The 26,476-nt window shown below is 44.0% G+C and overlaps 1 protein-coding gene across 5 annotated transcripts in view; it reads right to left on the bottom strand.

Moving 5' to 3' along the window:
- ACTN1 (actinin alpha 1) overlaps positions 1 to 26,476 on the bottom strand; it is a 90,619-nt gene that overhangs the window by 36,905 nt on the left and 27,238 nt on the right. For all 5 annotated transcript variants that reach the window (XM_054828072.1, XM_054828074.1, XM_054828075.1 and 2 more), the window contains exons 2-3: positions 10,644 to 10,758; positions 5,413 to 5,532 (exon numbers count right to left, since the gene is read on the bottom strand). In XM_054828072.1, coding sequence (XP_054684047.1) covers positions 5,413 to 5,532; positions 10,644 to 10,758 — 235 coding nt within the window. The remainder of the gene's footprint in view (positions 1 to 5,412; positions 5,533 to 10,643; positions 10,759 to 26,476) is intronic.

The following is a 26,476-nucleotide window of genomic DNA, read 5'->3' as shown; positions in this document are numbered from 1 at the left end:
GCAGAAGGATCCTAGGGTATATTTAAGATCTGAAACAAATTGAGCTCTTTATTTTAATGGACTGGATTAAAATCTGATAGCAATACTTTAATGTTGAAAATGCTTTATGAACAGTAATAAATCAATCGGTGAGCTGAAACAGGTAATTAATATTACTGTTCCATGAATTTTAATTGGAAATAAAGGTCAAGATACTTACATAAAACCAGATGGCATTAAGTTGCTAATGTGGCATTAGAACTCAGTACCATGCTCTGGTCACGTTCTCAGATTCCAGTTTTATAAAGTTAGCTGGTGGAAAGCATCTCCCCCCTGCCCTCTTCACTGTATTACTCATTTAAAAAGGAAGATGTGTGCTCCCTGCTCCCATGTCTGATTCTCCCTTAGCAATGTACCAAAGCAAAGCTGCTCTGGAAGAAGCCCAGAATATTTCCACCACTTCATCCATACATATAATTTTACTTTTTCTTGACACAGAGAAAACCCACCACCCAGCAGGCAGATACTGATGTCCAAGATTAACGAGTGATCCATCCTGGGATGCAGATTTAACCAACCACACTATCCCCAGTCCTCCTTTTTTTATTTTAAATACAGTTGACAAAAGTGGGCAAGCTTTTTTCATTTCTAGAACTAAAAAACTTCTCCTGGCAACCTGGTTACAAAGTCAGCCAGCCTGATCAGAAAGGCCATATGCTCTTTGGCCCTCACTCACTCTGTTTTTACTCCTGCATTCCTCAATGCCAACCTCCTTTTCCTTTAGGATCCCTTCAGCATCCTTCAGCTGTTGCCAGTCTCTTTCTAATATAGGGGAATATGGCCAAGAAACAAAAGTGAAAAACATGGTTGCAAAACAGGTTTCCATGAAGCCACCTGCTTCCTGGTGATGAAGAGAAAGGAACTCCACAGGAATTGTTAAAAAAGTTGAACATAACACTACAAAGGTAGAACATTCTAATGCTTAATTAAGTGTACTGTGTTTGTTCCCCACTGATATAAGTAAGGCCCAGTAAAGTGAGCACAGTTCACGTGTTAAAAGGCTAATAATCAGATGGTATCTTCTGCCTGACTGTGCTTTCCAAGTGTTCTTCCTAGGCAGGACCTCTGCAAATGTTGTCAGCACTTCCTCCACCACTAGCAGTTGTTGTCTGCACAGCAGCAGCAAGTACATGTTATTAATTTGATTTACATTCAACTTGGGGGTGGATCATTTGCTGGCTAAAGCTGATGAGGCATCTGCATCCACTGGAAGGAAATTTTTTGCACCAGTGAATATGCTTCCACCCAGCTCCCATTATTGTACCAAATACCATGAACAAAATATGCAAAAACAACAGTACTTTCATCCATTTGTTTGACAGCCAATTAAGGGCCTGACAAATACTCAGTCCTTAGGAGCAAGACTGGCTGGCTACATAGATGTGGCTTTTAAAATGCCATCACCTTTTTTAAATGCATGAATTCATTTTGGAAAAAAAATGTTGAAATGATTAAGCTTACTTTTCTACCCTGGCCTGGGTAGTTAGAAGCAGAATCAATTATACAGAAACTGTTATCCCCCACTAGCTACTTCTGAGTTGCCTGTGAGAGCACAGCCTCTGGTTACCCCATGGAGAGGAAGAGTTGCAGGAGATGAACAACTAGCAGGATAGTGTTATGATCTGGGAATTGGAGACATAGATCAACAGTGGTGACATAAAATAAAGGCTACTCTACATTGTCTTTATCCTAACAAAACCCAAATAAAGCAGGATGAGCATCCACACCATTGTCTTCAGAAAGCATGTTGCTAATGATTGTCCAGCCAGATTTAGGACAGATGGCATTGATGATGGGGGTGTACATCTCAGCTCCCTAATTGTGAGTGGGCAGGAGAGAGGGACAAATATAATGCTATGTCTCAGTCACTGACATAGGGACACCTTACTTTCCCCTTCTTCCACTGTCAAATATATGCTTGCTCTGCCTGATGCTTCAGAAGGTGTTTAGCTCACATGGGACTTCTGCAGTTGTTGAAATCTCTAAGCTTTATTTCTCCTTTCACTTGTGCAGGTGAGAATAGAGATCAGTTCAGCCAAAGTTATCTTTATGCTGAACTGAGCCACATCTGTCTAAAAGCAGCAGCTTTCTATGCAGATTAGAAGTGCAAGTAAAACAGTCTTAGGGTCACATACTTGACCTATTCAATCTCTTAAATCCCAGGAGCATTTGATACCAGTATGGAATCTATTACAGGAAAAGAAGGCTCCTGAGGTGTCAGATGACAATGAGATTTAAAAGCAGATGAAAAACCATTTGAAAGCTGCACCAGGCTAGAGCCTTCCTTGATCCAGATTTACACAGATCTGCTGTATGCCACCACTGCTTTGATCCTGTGGACTTAGGCTAAACAAAGACGTTTAGAATCATCTCAAATTGTTAACAGTCAAAAGATGGTTGTAAAAAGCAGCTCTTAACCATCATTGCTTATTCTTTTTGCTTAGTGCACCCTCCATTTAACGTGGACATGGAATATGTTCTGCACTCATGCTGTGCATAGGAAGTCCTCTTCAACTCCGGTTCTTGGCTCACTGGGACACGGCTGCAGAGCTTGGCTTGTAAACAGCAGAGAGAGATCTTTGTTGAAATGCAAGGTAAATGTCATGAAAACATTTTTGCTGGCCTTAACTCTGATTAATCACAAGGTTTCACAAGGCTTAAACTGACCTAAGTCTCGCCTTGGGATTCCTTCTGAAGTTTATTTTTTAAGCACAAAATTAATAAAGCCAGGACACTGACATCCCATGCCATTTGCCTAATGTATACAGAGAACTACAGCTGGGCTGCAGACCCTTCACACAGGACCCTGCTGCCCAGCAGACACCCAGAGATGGAGCAAGTCACCTCAAGGTGAGGAGTGCACTGCCCTAGCCAGTACCACCACACTGCTGCTGGATGGTGGTTTTCTCCTCTGGGAGAAAAGCCACCTGGAAAACTTCCTAGATCAGTTCAACCTGACTGAGGCATTCACAGCTCATTTTCTTGGTGTAGTGTTATGACTGCCTCATTGGCTTTTATCTTCTACTTCGCTGCTGCGTGATGTCTTCTCAAAGTCTGAAAGTAAGCCTTTAAAATTCATGCTCCAGGAAGGTTTATAATCCCTTCCATGGACAGTGTTACAACTGTGCTGTTCAAAGTTAAAGTCCATTTTTATAGCTAATGTGCTATTTACTGTACACCAAGCACCTGGATGGACTGGGCAGAAGCCCCTGCAGCAGGTTATGTTTCTTGGGGACAACCAGAGTGGCCTGGGCTCAGTCTGGGTGCACAGGCACATACTGGGGAGCCCATGCTGTGATTACACTTACATGGCCTGAGCTGGCATCACAGCACAGCCCCAAGCGCTCTGTATAAAAATCAAAGCTAACCTTAGTCCAAACTTCAGTGCTGTGCTACCTTTGGTAGTATAAAGAAACCCATATGGGTTCACCACGTAGCTGCATGGGCACCGGGACAAAGGAGAGCCAGGAGCATTTGGCAGGGGAGGTCAGGATCACTGTTCAGACTGACACAAATCATGGCTTCTGTCACAAAATGGCACCTCAGTCTATTTCTGAACAGGGTAACTGCTATGAATCTATACTGAATAACTAGGCCCTGGAGATCTTTGGTCACAGACTGTTTTATTTGCAAATGATTTCTAAGTGCTGTGAGGGTACAGATACAGCTGATTCGGGAGCAGAGATTAAAGAAAAATACAATGGAAGAAGAGGAAAAGGCAAACTAGTGCCAGCGAGAAGAGAGCCAGAAAAAAAAGAGAATAGAACAGGGAAAATGAGTTTTACACATGCTGTAGAGTCCCAGAAGGATCCCAATGTCTGTCTGAGATCCAAATTGACAGTAAGAGCTGTCATAAGGCAGACCACCTCTCGTTCCAGGTCCAACTTCCAGTTTGAAAAGGGTCCCATGTAGATATGGACTACTACATCAGACACTGGATACATCAGTCTTTTTTTGTAAGGGCACAAAATGACCTTAGATATGCATTTGTGCTACATAAACAGTAGTCAGGGCCAGCAACACCCCAGGTTGCTCCTATGGGAAAAGCTGAGAAAAATGAAGAAAAGTTTTGCACACAAAATATCAGTATAATTGAGCCATTCACCTCTTGTATTTTGCACTTAAATTCCAAACACAGTAAAGAAGCATTTGTGATGTCCCTGGACATTAGTTTCAAATTGTTTAAAGTCTCCATAAAGTTAAAGCAGTATATTGAGGTAAAGGTCTTCGTAATGCAAACATAAGCACCTGTAGTGGCTGGGGTATTCTGCCTGATCTGATGCAGAACAAGCAAACCATAGATAGGCACATATCCTGGAGATGTCCCCAAGAACATGCCTGAAAGGCCAAAATTGGGGGCAGCATGCTGACACCACTCTGACCTCCTGTGCTAAGATCAGGCAGGGGTCAGCCCTGCAGCCCCACAGCTCTCTGGAGGAAGAATGGTCATCCAGAACTGTGTGACAGGCTCATTTCCTGGCTCTGTCATGGGTTTCCCTGGAGAAACCATGTATTTCCATCTGTAAGATGGAGATAACAAACCTCCCTCATTTTCTGTGGTCACTGTAAAGACAAGCCTAGAAATACCACAGAAGCAGTGTCTCCACAGCAACAGTGACAACACGAGCGTATAGGCAGGACTCTCAGGTCCAGAGCAGAGGAAAACAAGTGTCATGAAAACACAGTCCAGATAAGATGACAAGTTGTTAAGGTTTATAAAAGATCAAACTATCTTACTAACTTGCAAGTCCTTCCAGGTCTTGGGTGACATATTTGCAAAACACCAACCTTCTTTTCAGCAGAGACAAAAATCCTACACAACTCCCTGCTGTATGCAGGATCCACAAGTTTGTCTTGAGGGCATCCCTGGTGCTGCCCACAATGGTCTCTACAGAACGATACACAGAGTTCCAGCCAGAGCCTCCAGCTTTCTGAGGTGCACAACAAGAAGCCTGGAAGCCCTGAAAATTGGATTCTCTGGGGTCCTTGACCTGTGCTGGGGACTGCACTTGGCTTTGACCCATGAGATGTCCTACAGCAACAAGAGATCTTTCCCAGAAGCTTTGCAACAAGCTAAATACAAGCAGCTGTGATGTGCTTCAATTGAGATTTTTCTTCATTCAAGAAACATCTCAATTTGTTTCTGACACTGCTCAATGTTTTCCTTAACTCATGAAAACCAGGAGAACCTGACCAATAAGCCCAAGTGGGAATTACTTTTGGCAGCTTGGTGTGAAGGTGGGATTTAAATCCAGAGTAAAGGTGTAATAGATCCCTTTTTCCTCCATGGCTTATTTTACAAGGACATGGTAGGGCTAGGGAGGCACAAAGGCAAATGGCATGCAGCCATGACAAATCAGTTGATTTCTTTACCTTCTGCTCCAATAGATACGAGTTTGACTCCTTTGCTGGCGATGAAATCCAAGGCCTTGTTCACGTTGGATATTTTGTGCACTCGCATTTTGCCTCTTTCAGGCTTAGCCAAACGTTCACCTAGTAAAAAAAAGAAGGGGAAAAAAACAGTATTAGAAAACAATTCTGAACCCATTCTTCCCTGGTAGGTATTTCCCCGTGCTGGTGGCTCCCACTGCTCAGGCAGAGGGTAGATCCCCCTGCATCCTTTCTCAACAGTGAATGCATGACAGCCACGTTGACTGTTAAGAACCCCCCCAGAAAGAATCAGACAGAAAAGTGTCTTTTTGTTGCATCCCAGATAATTTAATAATGGAGGAAGTGTCAGCACTGAGTCCTTTCCATAGCAGGTTTGTATCAGAGGTGAAAGTCCCTCAAAAATACACTGAGCTAGGCAGTACCATTAACTGCAGATGCCTGGAAATGGCACAAACTTCCCTCCCCCACAAAGGCAGGTGAGGAGCTCTGCTCCAGCATTTACAATACCCAATTTACAAAGCAAACGTCTCCTTCTTGAAATTCCCTAGAGTCAAATATGAGGGTGATCTTTTATCTTGCATTTTCTTTTCCCCAGCCAGGATACAGTCTCTGCACTGAACAGCCACTACTGCTCTATCAGTAAATAAAATCACTTCTTTGGCAAGTGGCTTTAAAACTTTAAGGACTATCATCTCAACTCCTTTCCATTACATGTTTAATGTATTTCTAACTACGCAATGGTCTCTTACACAGTAGTATGCATTTTAAATGTTTATAAGGAGGCAGAGAGGGGGAAGCAGCCTAGCTCCAAGGTAAGAACAGGTAAATCTCTGATAGAAATGAGTGTTAGGGCAAACACCAGCTCCTGACTGGAACAAAGCTGGAAGATTTGGAAAAAACACTTTCTTGACCTCATTCATTTGAAAGAGTTGCATTAAGTGCAGTCATGCCCTTCTTGATAGGCTGCCTGTAACTCTGCTCTTAGCCTGCTTTTACTAACACTAACCCAACATGCAGAGTAAGCAAATTAAAGCTTGAATAGACAAGTGGACTTTTCAAAGGAACCTCTGCTAGAAATATAATTAGATGGGACATCAGGAACCACCTGTATGTGACACCACCACAAAAAATGAACAGAACAACCGCTTTCAGATCGCAAGCTCAAGAATACAAAAAAAAAGATCTAAACAAAATACAGGCAAGTTTTGCACTTTGAAAAAAGTTATGATTAAAAGAGATCAAATAGGCAAGTCTAGGCAAGCAATTACTCACTCGACCTATTCAGTTCCAAAAGTCTCCTGCTATATCTTGAACCTGAATATTTAAGTCAATGTGAGCTGACTCAAAACCTTTATTTGAGGCTTAAGGGTGAGAAAGAAAAGTACTTTTTAGAGAACTTTTTGTCATACTAAAACTGGACAGCTTGTTTCCTATCAAAAGGAGTGAAAAAAGGTAAAAGGGAGAAAAATAGATTATTTCCATAGGTATTCCCTACAAAAAAAAGAGCCTGGAAATTAAAATCCTGTAAAAGTGTTTCAGTGATTACTGTAGGCTGGTGTCATTAGCTCTCAAGCTTAAGGATAAAACCAGATTCACTTTCAAAATGAAACACTGATGTCTGACAATTTAAGTAAAAAGATATATTTCCAGTACTACCATCATCCTAGGATAAAAAAAAAATCTCTTTTGCTTTAATGGAGCCTCAAGTACATGTCATGGTACATTGCCTTCTTTTTCCATTTGGATAACGCTAGTCATTCCAAATAAAAGTAGAAGCATTTTTTGTGACAGTTTCACAATGCCATTTTTACACATAGTTTTACAATAGATTTAAGCAGACTTATGCTGCCAAATGTCAACAAATGGGTTGAGCCAGCTAAAAAATAACCATTTTCTTCAGCCGATGTGACTGTAATCTAGCCTTACAAAAAGAAAAATAAAGAGAAGAGATTAGGTTTCAGCTAGAACAGCAAGCCAATCCAATTCACCTTGTGGCCACATGATGTACACTGCCTAACAGGAGGGAGAGCATCTGAACTGCTCTCCCTGGGGCTGAGGGGAGCAGAATTGTTCCTTCTGACAAGGATGCGATCCCTAAGCAGTTGATGGTGGTTGCAAAACTGCAGTCTCCCTCTCTCAAATAGGATGTTTGGTTTAGAATCTTCTTTTTGGGAACTTAAAGTCCCAAACCCCAATGGCTATTTCCTTCAGACTTGGGCTTTATTACAAATTTAGATTTCCTGAGAAAAGCTGCATCTGGTTCCATGCCATACATTATTAATGATGTAGACTGTTAAAAGGAAAGCCTGCTAGAAATATGTTCTACTTTCAGCTGTTTGCATCATTCCTTTATTTCTCAGTACTTGTCCCAGCTAAGACAATGAAAATGGTCTACTTGCTTCCATTCTCTGATTCTCATGTACTAGCCCAAGGCTGTACTTTAAAAGCCAAACAATGCAAGGAAGTGTTGGCATAGAAATTGTTTACAGCAAATTTGTTAAGGAAAAATTTCACTTAGTCATTTCTTCTGTTGCAGGGGGAGCTTTATAACTTTAAAACAAAGTACTAAACATGAGCTTAGCCTTTTTTCAGTCTTGTATTATTTTTAAAATGGTTTTGTCAGGGGAAGGAAACACATGCAGTGAAAAAATGAAAGTGTATCTTTTCAGAATAGTTTCGGGGAGGGGGGAGCAACTGTTACTTCTCACCACAGAGGCCAGTGGGAGAGGACTGGCAATGAAGTCCCAGGACTGTCCATGGAGCTTCCCCCACCACACAGTGGCGGGGGGGGGGGTAGAGGGGCTCTGCCTAGGCTGGACAGGGACCCATCAGCAGCACGGCTCACACCAGGCTGAGTAAAACCGAGGCACTTTCCTCTTGCAGAGCATCACTGCTTCCCAAACTTTGGGAAATTGCATCAGATGGGAAAACTGCTTCCTACCTGCCTGGCAGTGACACGTCCCCAAGGGCACAAGAAGGTCTGCCCTGAAGCAGGTCTCCCATAGCTCCAGCAGCACAGTCCCCCTCCCACCTTAGGGTCCTCCAGCAGCTCCCCTGATGCAGGCTGCATCCTTCCTCCCATGGCAGCACAGCAGCAGCCACCACTGCAGCGGGGGCAGAGGGAGATAGCACTCCCCCACACCCCAGCCGGGGGGCCAGGCAGAGGAGGCGCTTGGCTCCGCATGGCTCTTATGGCCATCACCCTCTGGGTTAGAGGAAAAGATCAGCCTGCCACAGAGAACCCTGCCCACACCAAATTCCCATCAGCAGCTCTGCAGTCCCCCAAAATACAGGAAGAGGAAGGTGTGGAGCGAGCCAAGAGCTGAAAGGAAAGGCCAGAAGCTGGAACTGGAGGGCTAAGAGCCACCCAGAGACTGACCCTTTTGGCAGGAACAGACAGGCATGCCCTTGCCAACCGGCAGGAGACTTTTTAGCCCCACAGTGCTCTCGGAATGGGCTGCTGTATCCCCAGTTATAAGCCAAAGGGGCTACAAGCAGGGCCAGCAGCTGGAAGGAAGCTGTCAGAGCAGTAGGGTTCACAACTGGAAGTGGAGCCACCAACAATGGCAATGAAATGGGAAAAAGAGTGCTAAATTTCTCCTCTTTTGTCACTGTACCTAGCTTCTAGTAGCACTGTACCTGTGCTTCTAGCTTCTGCTGGCTCTAAGGAAAGGATGCTCAGTCCTTAGTGTGTGAAGGACCACGGCCTCTGGTGGGATGCAGCCCACCGCTGCTCCCCATGCCTTTGCCCACTAGTCATCTAGCAGCAGGCTGCAGGCACAGAGCTGCTCTGCAGCAGATGGGGAAATGCCATGCCCTCACCACCAGTGTGCTTGGAAGCCATTAGCTTCTTCCCCAAACTGAGGGGGTCCGACAGGCCCTGCCAGTGGGCTCCCAAAGGGACAACAGGAAAGGAAGAATGGGAGATGAGGCAAGGAAATTAGGCAGTGTGATACATGAGATCCCCTGCTTTAGCACCAAGCCTCATCCACCCTTCTCTCCCCTATCTTCCAGTTCAGTGATAAGAAACTAAGCCATCAAGACCCATCTGCCCCAGCTTCCAGACTGTAGCCCCTCCTCTGCAAGGGAACATAAATACAGAAGATAAACCAACAGGACTCTGCTACTGCAGAAGCAATGTACATGCTGCAAAGCTCTGATAATATTTTGAACTCTGGTCCCTCCAAACCACCAGCATGGGCAAAAACTCTGAGGTTGTATCCTATTCAGAAATTCTGAAAAAACCCACGTATACTGACAGCATCGAGGTGGCAAAGGAGAAGGGAAGGAAAAGAGGCAGAGAGAAGGTAGTCTGAGTGCTTCTATCATGGCAATTTTATTCGGAAACTGTACCAAGAAGGTCAGGAGTACAAGTCACTAGCTTGCTATTACTGGCTCAAAAGCCATCAAAAGAAAGTCTGTGAGCATACAACCCAGTTTCATACATACAGTCTTATCCCCCCTCGATGCCTCTCACAATACTTTACCAAGGTATTTATTTTATTAGCACATCAATAGGGATTACTGCTTATATGAAATAATCCCTGGGAGATACCTGTCAAGTAGTGGGACATTTGTGATAGTGAAAAAAATCTGACCTAACTTGTTCATACCACTGGTTTTATTTCAGACTGAGTTTTCTGGGATTGTGCTTTTCTTTGGGATTTTCTTTTCCCTGAAGGCTTGAGCGCTGAGCTCTGACTGAAACTAGAATGGAAAAACTTCAGTCACAGCTGAAACTGAACGACACAGAAGATTTACTGGTTTGAATCTTCTCTTCCAATAACTTCTATCCCATTCCCACTGTCATGTGGCTTTGGTATGATCTGCCAGCGCAGCATTCCCACACTCTTCCCAGAGCTGCTTCGTGAGCCCTGCCAAGCAGTAAGAGCCATTGCCTGAGCCTTCACGGGAGGCTGCGCATTCCTGACAGGCAGAGGAAAGCAGAGAGGCAGGAGCAGGAATGCAATGGGCAGCCTGCACAGGCCATGAGGCTTGGACTACATTCCAAAACCACATTAATGGTCACTGCTGGAGACAAGATATTCGTCAGGAAGAAATTTGTTCTGAATCAGAAAGCAGCTGTTCTTATATCCTGGCAAAATCTGCACGTTACAGCCCTTGCTGTTCCTATTCTGAGAGAAAGGGTGAAGACAGATTTCAGAATGGAGATGCTCAGGACACTTGAGAGCACCACACCGAACCTCTCTCACCTGAAATGACTTCCAGAAGTAACATGAGTTTAAGACCATCCCTGAAATCTTCCTCTATGTTCTCAATCTGTGTCCCAGCCTTGCGGAGGTGAGAATTACACCATGCTGTAAATGTCTAAAACACAGGAAAGAAAGAAAAAAAAAAAGCAGTCAGTAATCTTCGCAGAAACCAAACAACAGTTCAGAATCAAAGCAGTGCTGCTAGGTACCATGACAGATTTAAATGCTGGTTAAGTTACCACCTTTCCACTCCTCCCTCTTGTGGAGCACAAGCATTAGTACCCAAATATCCAAAGAAGTTGCAGGGCATTCCCATGACAGAGGGAGACAGAGACAGTCACTTCTTGGCTCCAGCATGTCTGATTTTCTGGAGAGGCCCCTACATTTTTTGTTTAGTTTAAAATACCTTGAAACTGATTTTAAGGCATGCTAAGTGCTGAGATTGCTAGGGACTCCAGTGGTGTTAGATGACACATCTTCACATAATATGAAGGAGAATGGAAAACAGCATTCCAGATCTTCTGTCTCTAGACAGGTGCTTGAGAAAATAAAGGACCATTTTTCCACAGCTAAGTACCTCTGGTCTACTCCATCTCCAGCAAACACTGCAGCCCTTAGACGCTGAGGGACAGCATGTCAAACTCCTCAGCCACATAAACCACATCCTGATAGTGTCTGTCCTGCTGCCTTCATTCTCACCAACTCGCTGCTAAGTGGACCTCCCTCCCCTGCACGACTGTCCCACCTTCCCTCCCCCCTCATGAGGAGGGGTAAATGCTTTCTGAATAAGGATGCTATCACTTGTCTCAGCAGAAGTACAGGTCCTGGAAAGGATAAAAGTAAGCATTACTTAGTGACACTGCTGTCTAGCACAGTCCAAAACTCCCACTATTTGAGAGTCTCTGGCAGAAGGATCATTGCAGCCACCTCAATGACAGAAATCACAGCCACCCTGCAATTAGTGATATTATGCACCACCACTGGAGTAATAATATGAATTTGAAGTGTGGGAAGGACTGAGGTCCAAACTACAACACAGCCAGTGGCATTTAGGCTAAACAAAACTCTTTTTGGAAATGCATTCTGACCTCAAGTGGTCAGGGTAAGAGGGCATCTCATATTAGAAATGAATTTCACCACAACTGATGACAAGACACATTTTCTGTGGTCACAATCTGTCAGCCCATGTTCTGAGCAATGGGCATGTGGGGTACTGACAGGGAAGAGACCATCTCATGAGAGCACCATGTGAACAGGTCTGAAAGAAAAAAGTAAGTGCTACCATTCAATGGTCAAAACACAAGCAGCAAATATAAAACACCTCAGACACCTCGGTGTGGCCTGGTCTTAAATCAAAGAGCCCACCCTGGAGATGCAGAAGCTGTTTGACACACAAGTACTGTTTGAAGAGTAAATGGTAGCAACTAGTTCTTTCAAGGTAGACAAGTTTGTCCAAGTGCTAATGATCGTGTTTCACAGTGTTTGAATAAGACACCAAGTAAACCCTTTCCTTTGTACAAACTGATAGCCTCTCAATCACTCTTTAAATAGAAGGGTGAGGTTACTCAAAAAACAACTGCTCCAAAAGCTCAGTGCTATCACAAGGAAAGTAGGTGTTTCCTCCCTCCGCCAGATGTGCTCCCAGAGCCAATTCAACTCACTGACCCTGCAAAGAACTGTTTACTTTCTTTGGTAAGGGCTAGCCTTCTGCTCAGTGAGTCCATGGAGGCAGCTCAGCAGAGTCTAACAAGCCTCTGCAAGTGAAAGTTTGGCATACGTGGGCCAAGCAGGAGGGTGGAGTGGACCATAGCAGTCATGCCATCTTAGGCTGTTGGGGACCCGCAGCAGAAAGTACTCAGCCGATACTGAAACATGGCACACCAAAAATTTAGAAATGCTTCACCACTGCTTACACCATGCACAGGATTTCAAAAGAAAGATTATCCCAAATGGCAAAGAGCATCAGGGCTTCTTATTTGTCTGGAAGCTGGGCTTCCTCTGCTAACCTGCTTGCATTTGTGCTTACACAACTACAAATAGCGTAGCAGAATCTTTCTTTGGAAAAAGCATTGCTCAACAGCTGCCGAGCTTCCCACTACTGTGCTCTGGCCTTGCTCTCCGCCAGGGCTGTGGGATGGAACAAGACAACAGTGCAGCTGTAAATACTTTCATGGCAATGGCCTTTTGGACAGATGCATGTATTGTGAAAGTCTGGAATCTCTTTTTTCAAGATGGCCTGGTTTCCTTCCAGATTTGGAAGCTTTTAAAAAAGTCATTAAGCACCTTTTATTGCTTTTTATTGTTATTCCCCTGAGAAATAAAAGTGTTTTGTTTTCTTGATTTTTTTTTTCAAATAAGACTGGTTTTATTTGAAAACGGGCCTTGCATCCTGAAGTATATCCTTTTGGCACTACTTGCTTCATTCCACTGCCTGTGCTGTATTATGTGAGAAGAGGTTCATTTATTTGGCTCCCTTTTGCAGCTGGAGCTCCTTTCACTCCTCCAGAGGGGCAAATAAGAGCAGAGATGCTTTCAAATGCTACATCATCATTGCATTTCAAACTACGAGAGCAAGTTACATCAGAAAGGATGTCCATGAACCTCCTCATATTTGGAAAGCAGACAAAGCAAGATACCTAGAGCTACTGACTGGCCCCAGGTCAGTTTACAAAATCCGTGTTGAATTGAGGAGGAAGCCTGAGATCTAACTCACAGGCCATCAAGCTACACTGTTACTTCTTGTACGACTTCTCTGAAGCCATTTCAGTTTTCTTTTCCATCAGCCCAAAGCAGATCAGAAAGATGTGTTTTAAATTATGGATAATCCCGGTATAGCTCAACTGGGCATCTCTTTGCACATTTTGAGGACGGAAGAGAGTGACTGTGTCTACATTTCTAAGAAACACAGATGAAATTAAGAGCAAACCAGAAATCTTCTAAACTCTGCATTATTATAGAGCCTGGCAGGAAAACCAGACCAGTGAGAGCATTTGTATTGCTGCAAGAGTCACCTAGGGCTTGGTGGAAAATTAAGTCCCAGAGCCAGCACTCCAACTTCTCTGCTGGAGCCATCTCCACCACATCAGCCTCAGACATTGCTGAAGATGACTCCGCAAAACATTGCCGTTAGCCACCAGTGGCAAAGCTGACACCTCAGCTCCTCAAGGACACGGACCATGAAGGGTTAATAGACAGAGCACACACAGCTCCCACTAGACAACTCTCAGATGTGCAGACATTTTCTCAAGGCACCCTTTAGGTCCTACATGAACTCCAGTAAACATAATACCGTAAGCAGCACAACAGCGTATGGGAACAGCAACAACCAGCAGCCCAGCATGGATGCCTAGTCTATTTTACAGGAAACCAGGATTATGAGTGCTTTTAATAATTGCAATGGGATTCACAGACTATATTCTTTACAGACCAATCCAGAGTAACATCCATCAAAACATAATAATCACAAAACAGTTTTATGTTACATTTGTTGCATATACTGCACAGGAGTAAAATATCTTCTTACTTCAAAGTAGTGAATTGGAAGGAGATTTGACAGACAGAAGGCTGGAGAAACACAGCAGAAAAGTCAGAGGGAGCAACAGAAGAATGGAGAGCTGAAATTTTTGCTGTCCGCTGGGTCTTGCAATCCTGGCAGTCTTGTTTGGAGCCATTTTTACTGACTTGGCTTCACAGATCTGCACAGGATCCTTTTTGTTATTCTAGGAAACCTACTGAAACCACCCGCTCACCCCATCCACCTTCTGGGCAATACAGCCGCTCCACCCCATGCCCTGAGTCACAGCTAGCGGTGGCAATTGGCTCAGAGTGGCTGCTAAGCCCTGCTCTCCTGCCTGCCACCAGCAAACAAGCTTTCAGAAGTGGAAAGGGCTGCTGACAGCAGCCAAACAAAAAAAAGCCCGTGTTTGCTGGGGTGAGGTGAGGCAGCCCCAGCTCAGGAGGGAAGCACTGTCTCCTCACTCGTGAGCTCAAACTATTGCTCTGAGGCAGCAGATGTGCTTCCTTGCTGCCTGCAGACATAGAAGCCTGGAGATTATTCTCCTGCTTACCCTTAAGTCCCTGTCCCAAAGATGAGGAAACAGATACTGTGTTAATCTTGAGGCTTACAGAAATTTCACAGAGCTGGAAAACTACTTACTGTTAAATAACAGCACAAAACCATACCATCAACTGGATTTTCTTCATACAAATCTCACACCACAGATTTTCTATGGTAACTGCACAAGGGGTGCAAACAGAGCTGTTTCTTGGCCCTTCAATCTTTCCATATATTGTACTCTTAGTTTCATTTTTGGGCACAACAGATCACCAGGATCCCCCGTGCACATCTGCCTCTTGTTCAGTGTTCACAGTGGAGGATGCCTGACAAAGAAGCGTGTGTGCACTTGCATGTACACGCATGCAGTTCTCACCACTGCTCTCTGCCCTGCACGGCTGCCATGTAACTATGATTTGCAGCTTCTTTCTTTTTTTTTTTTACTCCCGAGCTTCATCAGCATGATCCCTGACCCTGACACCACCTCTTGCTATTTATGTGCTGGGTGCTCTATGAGCAATAGGACCTTCATATTCTACCACAGTATAACCTGTGAGACAACAAAAAGAATAACAAATGTCACTAAAAGCAAGCAAATATGATTAACTTCTGCACCCTCAGCATACGAGGCAGGTTTACTGCTGGGGTAACCTCTACAAGCACCCTCTGGTACTCTTTGCACTCCCCAAACTTTTGCTTTTGTTTCTGAAAGCCAATAACCTTTCCTCTTCACACTGTCCCTTCCAAATTCAGTACCTTTCTGGTACCAAAGTGGCTCAGGCAACGTTCCTGAAACCTGGGGAAGCAGGACAGTAAGTCAATGTTTTTAAGTTCAGAGAATGCTTCTGCTTGGAAAGCAGCAGTGCTGTGACACCACTGAGAGTGGATCTGGAGAGCTCTTTGCTGCAAGGAAACAGCCATAAGGCACTTCAGCCACTGAGCAATTTTAGCAATGTAAATGTCGAAGCTACCACAGCCACACAAATGACATATTAAGAAAATGGGCAGTTTATCTCTTTGTAGCTGTGACAGTGACATTCCAGCTTTATCTGACCTTTCCAGATGCTCTTTACTTCTTTCCTTGCTAAATCACTCCTCCACACAGCCCTGCTTTCCATGGGTGAGTGTAAACTCTGACACAGCCAAGAGACTGCCATATTTGTGTAACAGCCCCAGAGAAGCTGTAACTGAGCCAGAGCAGCACTGCTTGCCTCTTCTCTGACAGGAGAAGAGTCTGGCTTAAACAACCAAAGAAAGAATTCACTGTAGCACTGCCTCGCCAGACCACCACCACCACGCTCAAAGGGAGGCAGTGTTCACGGCCACCAAGGCACCCTCTTTCCCTCTGTTTATGCTGGGGGATGAATTTTAAGCAAGTATTTCAACACAGCTCTGCTGTTGAGATGTGTCCACAAAGGTTTGGCTCCTGTTAAGAAAGGGATGGAGCTGCTAGCATGCAAATCTCAGCCTAGTAGCACAGTTTTATGCTGTCTGCACACGTGCTCTGCAAAGTGAGGTCTTGAACAGGCTGAAAGCTATGGGTGCTAGCCCAGGCTTGCTGCTGGTGTTGTAGGGGAAGTAACAGTAAGACTCCCTTTTCCAGTCACCAGAAAAGCAAGCAGGATATTCAAACAATACATCATGCACAGCTGGAAAACAAAATCAATTTACCCAGCTGCAAGCACTGCTCTTCTGCTAGTTGTGTGTTCAGAGGAGCACACCTGGGCTGCTGACTGCACAGCCAGGCTGCACTCCCTGCCTGGCCCAAAAGCAGGACTGCTGAGATAGATCTGCTAATTCTTGCAGCAAATACTAAAGCCAATTCCACACTGCAAGGAATTTTATTTAAATTAAAGTATCTGGAACAATGACTGACACACTCAGTTAATAATGACTAATAGTTTATTAAGAGCAGGCAGAAAACTGCTGCGCGCACAGCTTTTTTAAGCAATAGAATTCCTAACAAAGCAGTTCCAGCTGCCCCAAAGTGGGATCCTTTCCATCTTGGTAGCCTGGAAGCTGAGTATACCATATCAAGTAAGGAGGATGCTAACCCACAGTCACCACAAATCTCTCTCTTGCTCCTTGACCAGACAGACTAGGCCATCATTAGCTGATTAATCAGAAGTTTTTGGACCGAAAAGGTGGGCAGGCCACGAAACACATCTCAGCCATCCAGTCCAAGTTTCCCTGCACTCAGCATTAATTCATTACCAGCATTAACCCCCAGGGTCTCACGTGATTTTTCCCCTTCCTGGTGCTATTGCTCTCCAACAGTTTCTGTGGCACTCCCTTTTCCAAATCCTCCTTTCGCACCTTAAAGCACTTGGAAGAATTGCTGGGATCACGTGGGTGGCTGTCACCCTCCCCACACTTAACACAGACTAAAAAGGCTTGGTTGCAGCTTCTCTTCCTGCCCAAGGCTGTAGTATAAACTGACAAGAAGATGCTCAGTTAATTAGGAAGTGATTACAAAGTAATCCTGAATTCTGTTGACACCTTGGTACAAGAAATGCCATGGCTGGACCAGATAGATCACACCAACAACCCCAGTGAAGAAACCTGGGTGTTGAAAGGGCCCTTCATGAAATACAACTGTGATCAGATAAGCCAAAACATGGTCTCCTGGCCCACTGAATAGTTTCTGCACCCACAGGCTGCAAGTGACAGCAGCTTTATACACATATCTATTAGTGGTTTTCAGCTGTGATGAAGGAAGTGCAGCCCTACTACAGCCCTCATTTGTGTACTACATCTCTTGGTTTACTCTGTGATGTACTTGGATGTCTGCTAGGATGCCCAAAAATACTCACAAATGGCTTTCCTATCCCCGCACAGGAGCTCTGGGGATTGGAGATCCTCTATACAAACCTCATTGCAAGTCCAAGGAGCCACTCAAGTGTCTTTTGTTTGAACTTAAGAGATTAGCCACCATTTGCTATACCCTCCAATTTCACCTTCTAACCTGAAACACCTCCACTGCATGTTGCTTTGCATTTAAGCCACCTAACAATTTTGAAAAGAAGAAAGGCATTTGATAAACTGTTTCAGCATTTAGTCTCTGAGCCCATTCTCCAGGATCCAGGGGTGGTTCAAAGAGCTTAGCTTGTGTTGAAGAGTTACATTATCAGCAGACAACCTCTAAAGAATTACAGCTATGATGGTCAAGGAGACCAATGCTGCACAATGAAAAGCCTTGCTTTCCAGTGGAGTTGGCCAATTCTCTTAGAAAGGCCAAAGGAATTAAACGGATATTCAGAAGAAATCATTACAGACACTAACAGCACTATTTCACCACCTCCACAAAAGGAGTTTAGTACTACTGGCATCAGCGGTAATGTCCTGTTCTGGTTTAATTGCAGCTGCTGAGTTCCAAGCATGGCTGAAAGACAAAATATAGCCCATGCTTCTTCTGAAGTACTATGTCCTGAAAACAGGAGGTATCATTACATTGTACTGTATGTTACCAGCATGCACTTAAAAAAAACATTTGGCAACTGCATAAAGAATTACTGAGGGTGAAAAGAAAATTCTAAGTTTACTTGCACTTCCTGACTCCAGGGCACAACCCCTGCAACTTAGAAACACAGAGCTCAGTTGCTGTTTCTTAGCCACTTCCCAAAACCTGTCTCTGCAGCTCAGGATGAGAACAAACACTACAGCAGTAAGAGCCCCAGCCCTAAGTGTAACAGCATAAGCCACTGGGAACATGAAGTTCACCACCAAAGCTTCTCCTTGTCCAGCGGAGTCAGGAACCACTGCGTAAGGAAAATAAACCTTCATGACAATTAATTGACCCTTTTGGACAACGGCAATGAATCAGCACATCACTTGCAAGAAGCACAAGTAAATTCAGTGTAGGAGTTTTCATTTTTGCTCAGTGGAATACAGTTCTCAGTGCCTTGCACTATTTCTAATTCTCCTCTCCTGGAAGACAGGACAAAAAAAAAAGCCAAAAAGCCAGAGTCCCTTCCATGCTGGTTTTCTACCGGCATAGTATTAACTGCTTTGCAGTCAGAACAATCCCTCTTATTAGCTAACAACGGTCTAAAGTGGCAAAGGCAGAAATCTCAATCCAGCACACTTCCCATCCAACACAAGGTAAATATTTGCTCTTCTCTACATTTGTGCCTCTCTGGAGCCTTTAACTCCATTTTTGCTACAGAACTGCACCATTTCAGAAAGAATCTGCTTCTGGCATTTGAAAGCTACTGACCATTAAATCAATGCGTCAGCTGGCATTTCAGATCAGTCAAGTACAAGCTCTCTTTATCCCAGAGTTACCAGGGAGCACTAATAGCTAGGAACTTACAAGAAGTCTTTCGACATGCAAAAACCATGCAAAAAACTGTACAAGGAGCTCAACTGGCTAGAAGTATGGTCTTTTAGGGTTTATTGTGAAGCTCAGACTAGCAAGACTCTTCATTATGCTCTTTTCTTTCCTATGAAATCAGCTCATAAATGTCAACTTGCTTCAAGCTCTCATAACAAAAATTAAACAGAGCTTGTCTCTGCACTTTATATGCTGAGCTTTCCAAATATATTATAGCATTTGAAGATATACTGGAAGAAATCATTTTACTGAGCACTAGAATGCAACTATTTATGGACTGAAAAGTGGCGACAAACTGCTGAAAGCAAGACTGTCTGATTTATGGAGGCCGAACCCCAACTGTCCAGCACAGGACTGGGCCAGGATACCAGGATGAAAACCTTTCCAAGCAGCCTTATGTCCCTGATGGCAGGCCTGCACTTTACATCTCACCACCCAAACTCTCTCAGATGGTTTATCCCAACCCAGGACTGATTTCATGGTGAGGTGTCACCCACTTGATCCCAGAAAAAGGCTGGGGAGAGGGGAACAGAGAATGCCTGGCACTGTAACATAAATCAGGACACGTGGATCTGCTCCAGCCATGGCTTGTCTGAGAGCATGGGACAAGGGAACGGGACTTGTTCAACTGGAAGAAGGACAGGGAAACGCCCTCCCTCCACTGGATTCACATTGCTCCATAGGCAGATCAAAATGGAACTGCTCTGCTAAAGATTTGTCTCGTGCTTCTGCTCTCATGGGGTCGGGAAGACTATCAGTTTATACTAAGTCCACAAAGCCAGCAGTGCAGGAGCTGATCTGGCTGAAAGCCCTTCTGCAGTGTAGGTTGAGAGACATTTGGGACTACCCAGAGCCCTTATGTCCCATCTCCCACGCAGCTGTCCTAAGGGGCTGCTTCCTTCAGCTTCCTGGGAGGATTCACAGGTGTTGCTTTTTCTGTGGCTCTTCAGCTGTTTAGTTTGCTGATGAAGAGGAAGGGAGGAAGAGGAAGTTACAGCTTCATTTATCTAGACTTTCTAAATACAGAGCTAAGTAAACAGGTTGAATAATTGAAACAACTTAATGTATTTGCCCACAGCTCTGTATGGATGCTGCAAAATTACCACAAAGTGTTGCTCCAGGCTTTTCAGGCTGCAGAACTTTAGTGACTCTGCAGCTCTGGCAGGCAGGAAAAACTTGAAATAATCTGGTTTCCTAAGGGATGACAGCAAGCACCTGGCTATGAGAAATTATAGCTGCATTTCTAGTGAGAAAGGCACTCTGAAGCAGCATTTGGCATGAAGCATGAGAGCTCCCTGACAAAGACAAAAGAATCAGAAAGGATATATGTATCCAACAGTTTCTGAAGGCTACATGGTATGGAGGTACTATGTGTTTGGGCTTTGCTCCCATCACTGGTGACACAAACTCTTAGCGCTCCAAAGCGCTTTCAATGTGAGACTCAGAGATGAGGGTGGAGACAGTGCATCTCAGAACGACAAGGCAGTGTTGGTCAGGGTGCCTGGCAGTGGTCTCAGTGCACCCACAACCTACCTCTTGTTCCATTCTTTACCAAGATCATAGTAAACTAAAGAGAGATTTAATAAAAAAAGACTGACCCTATCCTAAAAAAGCTACAAACAATTCACAATCCCTACAAGCTATGTAATTGTGTCTGAACAGCAACCTCCTATGCAAGACTGCAGGACTTATTTCTTCAGTCTCCAATGTTTGGTGCCATCATGTTATGTTTTGGTGCCATCACCTTCTCAAAAGCTACATCCTGCTGCCACGGTGCAATTTGCACTAGCTTGGTCCATGCAGTTGATGCTGGCAGCCTAATTGGAGGGGAAACAACAAAACTGTGGTTGTCTATAGCCGATTACCCCTAAGTGAGACAGGCAACACAAACAAGAACAAGAAAGCATTTGTTTGAAAATGTAATGAGCAGCCCTGGCATCAGGGGCTGACAGAGGTGAGAGCTGACATCTCACAGCAGAGATAAGAAGAATGGGAGAAGCAACACAGGGCTTTGAAAACAAAGACAGGTACCTCATATTTAACAAGGTGAAGAAAGAGTTGCTACTGGAGAGACATGAACTGAAAAGCATGTTTGTAAGTGATAGGTGACAAAAATTGCTGTAGCTGTTTGGGTAAATGTGATTGGATTGCTTCATGGAGGTCAGAAAAAAGGATGTTGCAGTTACTCAGACATAAGATAATTGAGAGTGTGTGGGAACTGTATGGGAGATGCCTCAGTCATTCTAGAGGGAAGCAAAATGTCAGGTCAGAATAGCACATCTGTTGTTGGATGAAAAGACTTAACTAATCTGGGTGTAGGCAAGATATTTAATGTTTACATAAAGGCACTGCAAAAAAAAAATCCCACCACTAACTCACACGAGTGCTAAATGTCTTCTAAAAGGCAAAAATACAGAACTGACCCTTGGGAACTCTGAACACGGACCATGCCGGCACCCCTTCTCTCCTTCCCACCTCCACCCCTGCAACACACACCAACAGAGAGACTGTGAAAAGTTAGAGCTGCTCCTCTATCTACCCCTAAGTAGATGTGCTCCTTTCATTCACACACACAGAGCTGCAGAAGTTGTCACTTTTTACTGCTGTTACCTCTGAAGCCAGCACAGATAATTGGGATGGTGCTGAAATCTGCGCCTTCTCATGCATGAAAAGTAGGTCCTTACTATGACACAAGCTTGCCAGTGTGTCCACTACGTATCTCATTGAATCAGAGAACCACAGAATGGTTTGGGTTGGAAGGGACCTCAAAGATCATTAGTTCCAACCCCCCTGCCATGGGCAGGGACACCCTCCACTAGACCAGGTTGCCCAAAGCCCCACCCAACCTGGCCTTGAACACTTCCAGGGAGGTGGCTGCCGCAAGTTGAACCTGCAGACCTTCAACAGCACAGACAAGCAGTGTCAGGATGATCAGATCCTCAGTGAATTACTGGGAGTTGACCACAGGCATCTCTCCTCCCAAACTGTAACTTTTAGGTGGACACTCATGTTTGCACAGCTGTAGGTTCTAGCAGTGTTTTCACTTAGTTTAAATACCCAGCACACAAAACAGCTAAGAACAAATTCATATATAGTGGTGCCTGTGTGTCCTGTGGTTGTGGGGAAGGCTATTTATTAATATATTTAAAATTGAATTGCATCGTGACTTATTTTTAATTGGATACTGAAAGTGCTAAAACTACTGTGGGTGGTGAGATTATAAAGATGGTCTTTTCTGGGATCTTAAGACATATTCCTTGCTGAGGCATGAATGTGTCATCTAAGAGCTAGGATAAAACAGGATTTAAACTGTCTGCATTAGCACTGAGTAGCAAGCTATATCTCAGTGTGCATCACAGCCCAAGGAACGGTCTAATTAGTGAGCATCCTCACAGGCCCTAAGGCATCTGCACGCCACTGCAAGTTTCTAACACCACCTTACCACCACAGGCACTGCAAGTGATGGGATCTCAAGCTTCACCCAGCATATATAGCCCTGACCGGTACTGTGGTATGCTTTGAGGGATCTGTGCCAAGTCTGTGGGTACACCTGGACAGCACAGTGAAAACCACTGTAGAGGTGTCTGAGCATCTGAGCCAAGGTACCAGAATCAGTGGTTGTAGGAACACACAACTCAGCTAGAGCTGTCCAACGTAGGAGCTATACTGGGGTGCAGGGCACAGCCCCCCAGCAGACATTAATACTTAGCAAGTAAACAAACCGAGGTTGAGTACTGCAGTGGAGCAAAGAAGCAGGGGATGTCAGGTTGGGTCTCCCCAGAATGTGTGTTCAGACCAGGATGGAGATCTTAAAGCAAAGTAAGAGAGGGGCAGTGGAAGATTAAAAATTATGATAGAGAATAATTACAGCAGGAGCTTTGTTCCAGACTGCTGCAGTTCAATGTTTCAGACACCCCAAGAAAGCAGCAACTGCATTGAGAGATGGAGGCAATGCTGGCTCATCCAACATAATACCTGGCTGAGGACAGCACAGCTCTTCTCCTCTGCTTCCCCCAATTTGCTGTCTTTGCTCCAAACCCATGCTCCTTTGCCCTCCCCGTGGCAACCAAAACTCCACACTGAGGATCTAAGCAGAATATGACCTAAGTTTAAGGGGATGTACTCTTTAAAGACTTTCCTGATCTCATGACCAAAAGCTCATATTTTTATCTATTTTGACCTTAATTATTTTGTCTTGAAACTATTTATGCAGTTTATCAAAGCAAGAAACTCTCTCTAGAAGAAGTCAGATGTGGGACTGATATCAAGGATTAAAAGGGAAGCAGAAACATTCAAGACTTGTTGTTCTTTGATGTTTTATTCAACCTGAACCATTAGCAAAAGCAGTTTCAGTTTTAGGTACCACAGTAGCTCTGAGCTAGTACCTTGGTATCATTTATTCTTTAAAAAGCTTGTGCTATGGTTTTGCAGTCTAATTTTCCAAAACTTTTATGAAAAGGAAAGAAGGAAGTGAGGCTTAAAGACACATGCACCAGGGATCTGCAATACTTGAGTCCGTTAGAATAGCTGTCCTAGGTAAAGCCTGGGAAACAGCGTCAGCAAACTGCCTGGATTTGACCCAAAGGCTTACCAAGGAGGATGTTTCCATCGACTGCAGGGGGTTGGGATCAGGCCCTGCTCTGCAAGGGACAGTGGCTGAACAACAGAGAGCCTGGTGACTCCAACCAAGTCCAAAAGGAGCTGTAAGGAGCTGCTGCATTATTTAAAAGCAGAAATGCAGAACACATTGCCAGATACTAATGGGAAAAAATTGATCTCTCTTTAAACCTAGCAACAAGATTTTCACTGTCCTGATGACAGGCAAACCTATGGGAACATAGGGGGAAAAAACACACTGCAGAAAGAACTGGGAGGAAAACACTGCTACCAGCCAGTTCAGCCCATCAGAAAACGTTTGCCATTTCTACTTTTCAGCCCCGAAGAGCTAGAGGCTTCAAACAACATTCTTTGAGCAACAGAGCATAAGGGACAGCAGGGAAGCAAGTGCCTTCGCTTTGATGCCCTGGGCAAATGGACATCCCCATTTACTGTTGAGGACTTGGGCTGTCTTCAGCCCAGAACCATCTTCTGTAAAAATCACTCTGCTCCCTTAGCTGCCCTCTGGAAACATAGCTCAAATGTAACCTAGATTAGTAACACAGCACTACTGTATCTGGCTGGGGAAATCAACTTGGCACACAGGGCAGTCAGGAAAGCATATGAATAATCTGAAAACAGGAGCTGGAGCTACAGCAGCTCCAATGGCCAAGGACAGAGTGTGATTTAAGTCCTAGCCACAGACACGTTCACATTCTTGCATTTGCTCATTTCTAGGAGATGAGGTCAAAGAACTCACCACAAGAGAGGATGGATGATGTAAACTGGATGCTGAGTGCCAGCACTAACTTTCTTTTCACTGTGCTCTGCACATACCCAGAGCCTTTCCATTTATAGGAAAGGCCATTGGTATAAAAAGGTGCATTCTTCAGTGGGCCAGAGGAGGAGGCATCATACTGGGTATAAAAATGTTAGCGCTGTTTCCAAAGCTCAGCACTCCCAGTTAAGGGATAAGAGAAAAACCTCAACGTTTTCTCTAAGGAAGAGCTTTCAGGTGGGCAGAGGACTGGAGAAAAAAAGATTAAAGAAGATTCAAGGCAAAAAAAGTCACGTATTGTCATCAAGGAAAATGAATAAGTCTCAGAGTTAATGGTGTCTTAGTTATTTCCAGCAAAAGATCTAGATATAGTTTTTTTGATCAGCTTTAGGCTGGAAGAAAGACGATTGGGACAATTCTTATTTGCCATGACAAGTGTCCCAAGATGCTGTGTATTAATGCAAATGCTACCTTGGGAAAGAGGATGGGAGGAGTAAAACTCCAGAAACAGTTAAAATTATTATTTTAGACATTTCTACATTACTTAACGGTTTAAGTTTTTAGGATTTTCCCTTCCTTTCTGTTGTTCCATTTCAACCCCTAACCATACTCCTGGCTAAATTCTTACTAAATAATGAGTGTTCCCAATCAACAGCTGTAATTTCAGACTTTTCTAAAAAGTGAGTTTCTGGATAGCTCTGACAATTTGAGACATTGGCTAGAGTGAAAGAGACATCTTTTCCCCGCTTTACAGAAAAGGGCCTGTTTTCAGCAAGGACATGTATAAGAGTAATACTTTGTCACAAGTTGCAGGATTTTGCTTCAGCAGTAGAGTTATGTCATCTTTCAGGAGCTGTAGTTCAGATGCCTCATGCCCCCATTTTCTTCTACTGTGCAGGAACTCATTTAAAGGCATCTTCTACAATAAGCTACCAAGTAGGATGGTACTTTACAGGAGTCTGATGGGTGCAAATCATGGGAGATGTAATTCCATTTGGAAACCACCCCACAGATACATTTGAGTATGCAGCAAATAGGTCAACTGTATTTTGCAGAAGGGAAAGGAAAGTGGCAAAAATATTAGGATTTCCAGTATCTGGCTTTTTTTGCTAAAAAACCCAACAAAACCAAAATCACCCCAAAATTGCTTGTCCCCCATGGAGAAAACACACTTTTCACTAAAAACCCCAAACACCAATAACCTGTAATACTACAGTTAAGAGTACACACATTTTTGGTCAAAGAACATTTCTAACAGTTTGAGAAGGATTGGCCCTTTGCAGTAATTGCTTAACATCCTCCCAGGTACCAGTGTTTCCCAAAGCATTATCAAGAGAACAGGACAGAGTGCTGCCAGTTTTATCATCAACCATGCAGTTCCTAAGTGTAGGAAAGATATTTTCTCCCCACTGCTAGCAGGCTGCCCCTAGGAGAACAGTCACCAGGAAATGAACACGGCAGTTCAAAAGATGGTGGTTGGGTGGAAGAGGATGGGAGAGGCAAGGGTAGGGTTTAACTTTTGATTCATCTGTAGAGAGATGCATTCTGCTATAAAAGATAAGTGGTAGTTCAAGGGAACTGATTTGAATGGGGTCAGGCAAAGAATAATTGTCTTTGCTGCTGTTTAGAGAGAAGGAACAATGAAAATTGCAAGATGAGAACTGCTTCTGTCTCATCCTGGGACAGGAGGAGGAAAAAGGGGAGGTGGGGACTAGTTCTGTGTTTTCTTGGATGAGAGAAATTGCAAAAATAGCTGGGGGAAGAATTTGTGTTATGAGCTTTAATCTCACTCTGGCAGTGATGGCAACAGGCTTTGGTCCAGCAGCAGCTGGAGAGAATGACCATATGAAAAATCTGTATTATACATGAACATAAATCCAGATTTTTCCATTCTTCCTCCTTCTGCCTGGAAGCATATGGCATCTATTCCCAAAAGTTTCAAATAGCAGACACCAAAATGATCTCTAGCCTTGTGGGCTAGGAATTATTTTTTCACAGCTCTAGGTCTAAAAAAATTTGTATTTTATTCTTGAACATGATGAAATCTTGCAATACAATTATATTACTGAACT

Source organism: Grus americana, chromosome 5 (genome assembly GCF_028858705.1).
Source record: "Grus americana isolate bGruAme1 chromosome 5, bGruAme1.mat, whole genome shotgun sequence".
Lineage (NCBI taxonomy): Eukaryota > Metazoa > Chordata > Aves > Gruiformes > Gruidae > Grus > Grus americana.
The sequence above is the reverse complement of the archived record's forward strand: the minus strand, read 5'-3'. Positions and strand labels throughout refer to the sequence as shown.